Source organism: Fulmarus glacialis, unplaced genomic scaffold, assembly GCF_000690835.1.
Source record: "Fulmarus glacialis isolate BGI_N327 unplaced genomic scaffold, ASM69083v1 scaffold20577, whole genome shotgun sequence".
Classification (NCBI taxonomy): Eukaryota; Metazoa; Chordata; class Aves; order Procellariiformes; family Procellariidae; genus Fulmarus; species Fulmarus glacialis.
In genome coordinates this window covers 2,311-11,059 of record NW_009224036.1, presented here as the reverse complement: position 1 = coordinate 11,059, position 8,749 = coordinate 2,311, and the positions used below count along the sequence as shown (strand labels likewise).

At 57.3% G+C, this 8,749-nt stretch overlaps 1 protein-coding gene across 1 annotated transcript; it reads left to right on the top strand.

The window, feature by feature from the left end:
- Positions 1 to 2,603: 2,603 nt before the first annotated feature.
- On the top strand, positions 2,604 to 8,669 carry FGD2 (FYVE, RhoGEF and PH domain containing 2; the record flags this gene model as incomplete). The annotated part of the gene is made up of 14 exons (XM_009582033.1): positions 2,604 to 2,768; positions 3,449 to 3,529; positions 4,027 to 4,175; positions 4,576 to 4,732; positions 4,859 to 4,997; positions 5,570 to 5,628; positions 6,027 to 6,173; positions 6,582 to 6,674; positions 6,999 to 7,078; positions 7,158 to 7,188; positions 7,329 to 7,412; positions 7,637 to 7,783; positions 7,973 to 8,119; positions 8,526 to 8,669. Coding segments are annotated over exons 1-14 (1,623 nt in total), but the record flags the coding sequence as incomplete, so codon positions are not given.
- Between the last annotated feature and the right edge of the window lie 80 nt (positions 8,670 to 8,749).

Sequence of the window (8,749 nt, the reverse complement as noted above, 5' to 3'; positions counted from 1 at the left end):
GCGCAGCTTGTGCCCTTGCGCCATCCCCAGTGCTGCTCTGGGCTTGGTTATGCCGCCAGTTTGGGGCACACGGCAAGGTCCCCCCCAAGCTGAACAAATTCCCAGTGTTTTCTCAGCGTTTCTCCTACTTGCAACCTGCTGCACTTCCTCTTTCCTTTTCCTTTTGAAGCTAACCCAGAGACAAGCTCTCCTACCACAGTAAGGACAACAGATGGTCTTCGCCTTGTGCAAATCCTCCTCCCCAAAAAACATCCTGGGTCCCAGAAACACCTTGAAGCAGAGAGGGGGAGAGAAGAAAGGAGCTACAGCCATCAGCACCCTCCCCTTCTTTACGCCCAGGACCCGCTCCCAGCCAGTGCAGCCAGTGCCATGGAGGGAGAGGCTGATAATCAACGGCATGTGTTGAACCTGGTGGCTGTGTTTGAAGAGCACTGGTAAGGAGGGAGCGTCCTGGGCGCCGCGGGTGCGTTAGGGCTCCACGTGGCATGGGTTTTGGAAGGAAGAAGCCCGCCATGGAGGTGGTTTGGAGGCCGTGAAGAAGGTGACTCGGTGATTTGCTATTCTTTAGCACTCGGATCTGCCCCGGTGTCTTCCTGCTGCTGTGGGTTATGGACAGAAGTCTGAAAACCTCAGTGGGACTGACTTTGCTGGAGGTTTCTGTGCCTGGCTTAGGGTTAGGTTGTGGCATGCTTGTTCCTTCCGCGCTCAGCACCTTTGCAATCATCCTGGCTGATGAAGACTTTTTCCCCTGCTGGTGGGGAAAAGGAGTTTGGTTTGCAAATATGTAGGCAGGGGTCTTCAGGAGGAATTAACGGATCGGAGCCTCAGGCACCAGCCTCGGACTATCCAGTTGTTTGCAGCGATGTGGCTCTTGGAAAGGGAAGAGAAAGAATTATATTAAGGGGGAGAGCGAGTTCCTTTTGGGCTGTATGGCAGCCCCATGAAACAGCGCCTTCACTTGGAGCATGAGCTGGGACCCACAAACAGCGTGTGCCAGGGTCGGAGCGAGGGGATCTGCCTTGCCCCTGGTGTAGAAGTAATTCTGAGGTTTGGGGTGAGTCATCGTTGTGGTCTGTGCCTCAGTTTCCCCATCTGTTGAATCGGGATACTGAATCTTGCCTTTCTTTATATCAGTGAGGTGCTCTCAGTGAGCCTTAATGAGGCTGAGAGGTTGGGCAGGTGAGTTTTGCAGCACTTCCTAAAGACGGTCAGGCACGAGATTTCCTTCTGCTCCGGGAACTTCACCTGCATCTCCGCTGCGTGCTTTGCCCTGGTCTTTGTGCTCTGGATGGCTCCAGAACAGCGTGCTCGTCCCCATGGTCCCACAGTTGAAATTTGGCCTGTGATGTTTTTTGTGTTGGAACCGTTTGCAGCGTTTGATCTGCCTCCATTTCATTGCTGCAGTGTCTTTGTTGTTTATCATGAAGCGTGAGTTTGATTTAGAGGAAATAAAAGTAACTTACAACTTTCAGAGGAAGCTGGGGAGCCTGGAAACGGGTTTTCTGGAACAGAAAACGCTTTATCCCAGGTCAGTGCAAATAGAAAGGGAGAAGTTCCTTGTCAGATCTCAGCAGTGGGTTTAGGCTGGCACAGGTCTGGGAGGCACCGGGAGGGACAGATAAAGCCTCTCTGTCACGTGAAGAGTTATGCCAGCCCCCATGGACAGGAGGGGATGCGTGCATGGCTGTGGATCAAGACAGACATGTGCTTATCAGCACGTTATCCTCTTCAGATGAGTGTCTGCCACTCAAGTCATCTCCTATCCTCAACTTTGCAGTTTTATATCCAGTTTCATCCCGGTTTTCCCCTCCTCCTCATCCCACTCCTGTCCGCAGGCCACCAGTGGATGTCTTTCCGGTTTCTGCCCAGAGCAATTTACCACAGGGACCAGCTCTCAGATGACAGACAGCTCGCTCGCTGTCATCTTCATGGCCTGTGCCCTTTGTGGCTTCTCCCCCGTGCCTGCTCTGGACCCGTTTTCCTTGTCTTTGCCAGAAAAGGGAAGAGGGAAAACCACCAAAAAACTACCCTTCTGCAAAACCACCTACACAAGCCCTCTTCTTGGCTGGCACTTCTTGGCTATTTGGCTTTTAAAGCCTCGTGCTTTGGCTCCGCAGTGGCAGCAGGCAGAAAGCCAGAGCTGTGCCAGCACCGCAAAGGGCAGGGCTATGCTTTGGGAAATAAATGGCTGTGGGTAGGATAAACGGCAGAGTCTTGCTTTTCTAGAGCAGGACAGGGACTGACCATATCAGCAGGAGGCACTGGGAGAAGAGAGGCTGGATCCTGGCCCCCTTGGAGCACGTTTGGGCTTTCAGACCCTGGTTTGTATCAGCAGGGTTGTAGCGGAGCAAAGCGGCATCAGCGCTGGGGTGCTGCTGTGTCTTACCGCCTTCACTCAAGGACGGTGGCTTTAACCTGGGCCTGGGAGCTGGGTGGGCCGCGCTGTGCTGGGGGAACGGGTGAGCTGATCGCGCTGATTCCTCCATGGCAGGGCCAGCAAATTTGCCTGGAGGGACAAGCAGGCTCCGCACAGCCAGACTACTCCTGCAACCAGCCAGCCCCAGCAGCTTCCAGCGTCCCCTGGCAGCCAAAGCCTCTCCCAGATGGCTGCCAGGCACCAAGCGGAGCAAGAGAATGAGGAGGAGGAAGAGAAGGAACAGCAGGGTCAGCGGGGGCTCAGCTTCAAATGCCTCCGTTCTTTCCGACACAAGATCATTGAGGACAACTGGAGGAGGCAGCAGGACCCGGGCCTGGAGCCTGGCAGCAAGGTAAGCTCTGGAGGTGGTTCAGGCGAGGGTGGCAGGTGCCCACGCTCAGGCAAGGAGATGCGTGGGCTGGATCGGAGCTGACGTCTCTGCTGGACCTGAGCAAGTCCCTGCCCTGCAACGGCCGGTGCCTGGGGTGACAGAGAAGTGGCACCTTCCCTGATGCTTCGGGCACAAATTCCCCGTAGTCGGATAGATCCAAGCAGACCTTGTCTCTTCCAGCTCTGATATAACGATGCCCTGGGGGTCAGATGCACATGTGGGCCCAGCCAGGTCCATCCCAGGGCATCCCCGGGGCTGTCCTGCCCTTTGCCCACTGCAGAGGCATTTCTGCAGGACTGCGTTCAGAGGCCCTGGTGCAATTGCAGACCATGGAATTAATCCACCCCACCCTGCCCCGCTTCTCAGGATTGCTAGCCCTGTCTTGCTTCGGGAGAAACAGGCACAGAGAAAGGGTTGACCTAGGAGGATGTGAGCCAGACTTCCCGACAACCCCCAAAAATGCTTTGTTTTCACCCTTGTTTTTACCACATACTTTTTTGAGGTCCTTCCTTTGCCCTCACCTGGAGCGAGGTCCAGTTTGATGTGGGCTGTGAACACTGGGGAACAGAGCTGCGTCCCCTTGGGCTGGTGGGGAAAGCTTGTGTTGCAGCCCATGAGATTGAGTCCTTCTCCCCATATAGGAACCAGAGGAAAAGAAAATCGCCCTGGAGCTGCTGGAGACAGAGCAGGCTTACGTCAACCGCCTCCACCTTCTCGACCAGGTGAGCTGGGGAGCAGAGGGGTCCACGCAAGTCTGGGAAGCGATAGCCCTGCTGCCGTCTACCCTCACCAGCACAGCTCGGCACCCCATACTGACAAACCAGGCAGGACCATGGTGCAGCTCCACACTCACTAATTTTCCTGTGATCCTGGGCCTGGACTTGGACCCTGCGGCAGTGCCTGGGCTCAGTTCAGGGTATGCACGGGCCAGGGACTGTTTCCTGGAGGTTTTGGAGAGAATGAAGCTGTACAGATGAGAGCCACACTGGGCTGCTGGTCTTCATGGCCAGACAACAGGTCTGGCCTTTGCCTTTCCTACACCCCACACCTCCAAGGAGTACCTTTGTCCCAGCAAAGCCCCTGCTTCTCTCTTGGGGCCTGGGATTCCCCTCCTGCACAGAGTCAGACATTTTCACTGTGCGACGTGCCAGTCTCAGGGAGGGAATAGGGTCCTCAAGCCTCTTCCTGACCCTTTTTATTCACCCCTTCTTTCTTCCAGATATTCTATACAGAGTTGATGAAAGAAGCCAAAAACGGGAAGACGGTCCCGGAGGAGGTGGTGAAAATGATCTTCTCTAACATCTCTTCCATCTATCAGTTCCACGCCAAGTTCTTCCTGCCAGAGCTGCAGAAGCGCATGGAGGATTGGTGAGCTGCAGGAGGGGAGGGCAGGATGCCTGGGTTGCTTTGCCAGAATGAGGGAGTGGTGGTGAATTTGGTCTCCCAACAGGACCAGGGAGCTCAGCCTGTTTTGCTCCAAATGTCTTTGTGCTGGAAAGCACTTCCTTAAAACACTCCAGCCCACATCAGGGTATTTCTGAAAAGGGGGGTGGTTTAGGGGTGTGCCCAGGCATGAATGGCCCAGGATGGCTGTAAGCTGGGGACATTTCCATTCTGGAGAGTGGAAAGTTGTATGGGGATGTAGCAGGTCGCAGTGGTAAAAACCTCTGTCCTCCGCCGTGCACAAGCCGCTCCTTCGCTTTATCCCTCGCTGTCTGTCTGCCCCGCTGAACTGAGGAAGCTGCCAGTCTGCGGTTCCCTCCCACAGGAGCTGCAACCCGCGGATCGGGGATGTGATCCAGAAGCTTGCACCATTCCTCAAGATGTATGGCGAATATGTAAAGAACTTCGACAAGGCCGTGGAGCTCATCACTGTCTGGTCGGAGAAATCCCTGCCCTTCCAGGAGCTAATTGCTGACATCCAGGTAATGAGCCAGAGCAGGGTGGGGGACCGCAGCAATGCTCCCCAAATCTCCCTGCAAGGGAGAAGCAGCAGAGGGTGGGAGCTGCCTTGGTCACTGTTTCTCTCTGTGCGCGGTGTCTTTCCCCAGAAGAGGAAGGTCTGCGCTAACCTAACACTGCAGCACCACATGCTGGAACCTGTGCAGAGGATCCCACGCTACGAACTCCTCCTGAAAGATTATGTCCGAAAACTACCGCCTGAGTCCCCAGACCGGGATGATGCAGAGAGTAAGGGCTCTGTCTGGCTCTCCCCGCTGTGGGGAGTGGCAGGGTGGGTTTGTAGGGGAAATAACAACCCCTAATGTTGTACACGGGCATCCAGGAGAATCCAGGATACCTGGATTCTCTCACCAGCTGCCCTGTGCCCTTGGATAAACCTCTCAGTCTGACCCTTTTCTAGCTGGGAGGGGGATTAATCTGCCCTTTCAGAGTCTATGGAGGTCAGCAGGGAAGGTGGGTGGTGTTTCAGGATAAGGATAGTCCCTCTAGAGCATCCCCCAGGGAGACCTGCAGTGACCTGGGGAGCTATCAGATCCCTATGGATCACAGCAGCTCTCAGTCCTGCTGGAATGAGGTGATAAACGAGCCGGCTGTCTGTCCCCCCAGGACCCGACTACGGCACACGCACAGTCTGGCCGGACCCAGACGATTGCACAGCGTTCAGGGCCATTCAGGTTGTGTCCAGGGGAGGGCAGCAGCCACCACACGCGTGGCTACCCCATGAGGGAGAGACTGAGGGGTTTTCTCCCACAGCTCCCTAGCACGTGTGTAACACTCCTCCCTTTCTCTTCTCGTTGCAGAGGCCCTGGAGATGATTTTTATGGTGGCCAAGCACTCAAACGCAGCTATCGCCGAGATGGTGAGTGCCTGCCCAGCTGGCAGTGCTTTGCAGCTCATGGCGTGGTGATTTGCCAGATTTCCTCATGGCCTCATTGCTGTGCCACTCAGTGCAGCACAGCCCTGCCCTGAACGGGACAGGAGCACTGTGGGTTGAGCAGAGAAGGTTAGATCCTGCTCTTGATGCCTGTTCCCATCGCCCCAAGCCTGGGGAAGTCACGTCTGCAACATCAGCCATGATGTGACCGGTTGTTTTGAGGCTGGGAGCTACTCTTGAAGATGAGTCTGGGGTGAGAGAGCTGTGCCACCTCTCCTGGTAGTCAGCAGCTGGCATGGGAGATGGGGATGGAGGGGACCCAGGGGTGACAAGGTTGTGGCTGCTCAGCTCCCCACAGAAACAGGTCCCTCTGCCTCCCCCAGGAACGACTGCAGAACCTCTGGGCAGTCTATCAGCGGCTGGGCCTCGAGGACGACATTGTGGATCCCTCCAACGAGCTGATCAAGGAGGGGCCAATCCAAAAAATCTCCACCCGCAACAACAGCACATCGGAGAAGTACCTGTTCCTGGTGGGAGCTGGGATACCCAGGGGAAGGGGCAGGGAGCAGATAGGATAGGAATGAGGAGAGGGACAGCACAGCCTGGACAGGGTGTTGCTGGGTCATCTCCACACAGAGGGGATGAATTCAGAGCTGGGGGGTTTGAGCTCCTCGGTGCAGGGCACCCTGTATAGGATGTGCTTGGGAACTTACTCATCTGCTGGGCATGGCAGCCCTTGGGGGATGTCACGCTCCAAGAGTGCTTTGCCTCTGCAGGATGGGAGAGGGCTGAGGCAGAAGCAGTCATTTTTTAGGTGGATTCTTCCCAAGGGATTCAGCCCCAGGGGGGTGAAGGACCCTAGATCCCAGGGAAGCCCCCAGCTCTGAGCAGGCAGGTGCTGGGCTCCAACCAACCCTCTCCTCCTCCCCCCTGCCCAGTTCAACAACATGCTGCTGTACTGCGTGCCCAAGGTCATCCAGGTGGGCGCCGAGTTCCAGGTCCACCTCCGCATCAACGTGGATGGCATGAAGGTCAGACAGGCACCTTGTCTTTGTGCTTCCCCCAGACCCTGGGTCCCCTAAAATGCACCCCGCTCTGGGGTGTAATGTGGCTGCTGCCCCGCGCTTCCTCAGAAAGGAGGGAGGAGCTGGAGCCAGGGGTGGCTTTGTGGGTGAGGAGGAATGGTTGATACGCTCTGATCCTGTGAGATTGCAGTGCAACCTCGTGCACATAGGATTTGAGGGGCCGAAGGGCTTGTGCCCGAGAGAAATCCCTGTCCCCCACATCAGGGAGGAAGGTCCCTGTGTGCTGGATGTGGATTCACTGCTCCACATCCTTTCTTTGGTCTCTCTCAGGTGCGGGAGCTGAACGACACGCAGTTCCCTCACACCTTCCTGGTCTCGGGAAAGCAGCGGACGCTGGAGCTGCAAGCTAGGTAAGGGGAAGGGCGACAGTCCTGCAGACCCTCTCGAGGAGGAGGGACGCCAGCTCATTCATCTCCTGTTTTGTACCAGGTCTGAGGAGGAGATGAACGCCTGGATCAAGGTACCACTGAGTGCTGGGAGAGGCGGCACATCTCACTCACCCCAGCTTGGATGCCTGGGCCCCAAACCGGGCTGATCCCCCGCTGCCTGTGTCAGGGGCAGCCCCCCCGACTGCCCCTCCGGCCCTGCCTTCCCCTCTAGGCCTTCCAAGATGCCATTGACAGGAAGGAGAAGAGAAGTGAGACCTTTACGACAGCAGTGCATGGGCTGGAGACAGGCACCCCTGCATTGAAGGTAACCCTCCTGCCCTTCCCATGCCTTGCCTGCCTGCACAGAAGCTCAGGGAGAGCCCACCTTGCTGTGCCTCAGTTTCCCTAGCTAAACAGAGCTGGTGGGGGGAAGGCTGCAGACAGTGGGAAGGGCTGTGGAGGAGAAAGGTGAGAGCAGAGGGGCTGGGACCACCTGGACCATGGCTAGCCAGCCCCAGCTATGCTGTCTCCCACCCCCAGCCAGAAGAGCTGGACCCCCAGACAGAAGAGCTGGGCCGCCGAGCCCCGCAGTGGGTGCGGGACAACCTAGTGACCATGTGCATGCGCTGCAAGGAGCCCTTCAACGCCATCATGCGCCGGAGACACCACTGTCGAGCTTGTGGATACGTGAGTCACCCCATCCCCCCTCTTTTCCCTCCCTCCTGGCCTGCTCAGGTGGCCGCTGGCATCTCCTACACCTTGTGCCGCTTTCCCCGAGCTCAGGGCTGCTCCTGCCCCTCAGCTCCTCATGGAGTTGTCCCTGGGATCCCCCAGCCCTGCCCCAGTCTCACCAGTGTCCCTGTCTGGTGGTTGTAGGTGGTGTGCGCTCGCTGCTCTGACTACAAGGCCGAGCTGCAGTATGATGGGAACCGCCTGAACCGCGTGTGCCAGCAGTGTTACGTCTTCCTGACGGGCCACGTGGTGCTCGAGGACCGGGAGGGGAAGCACAAAGGCATCCTGGAGGTGAGCTCTGCCCGTCCTCCCCGTGCCCTGCTCCTCTGTCCCTCTTCCTCTGAGCTCTGCCACCCACCCTGGTCCCCAGTCTCACTGTCACAGCCCTGCACCTGCAGCAGGAGGGGTGGGAGTCACTCCCGCAGCAGTCAGAAGGTGCCTGCTAATTGCGAGGCTGGTGGATGTGCTAAGCCCCCTCCCTCCCACGCTGTGAGCCTTGGGACCAGGCAGCCAGGGCTCTCTCTGCCGCGGGATCTCAGCAGGACCCTCGCAGCCAGGACCGCCCCTCATCTGCCCCTGGTTTGGGGACGGTTTTGTGGAGCAGGCAGGGAATTCCCCAGGAAATGACCTTTGCTCAGTGCCCTTTCTGCCTCCCGCACAGGGTATTTAGGGATTTGTTTGCTGGGTTTTTTGGCAGAAAGGAGCCGCAGAGGTATCAGGCAGGAGTTTGCTGTGCAGTTCCCTGCAGCTGCTGGACAAGAACGGCAAGGGGGGCACGCGGGGCTGGTTCGTGATCCCGCGGGATGATCCCCTCGTGCTGTACATCTACGCGGCCCCCCAGGTAAGGCCGGGCTTGGCTCCATCTGCAAGGGACAGCCCAGTGTGCCCGTCCCCTGCCTCCCACCGCTGTCTCCACTCTTG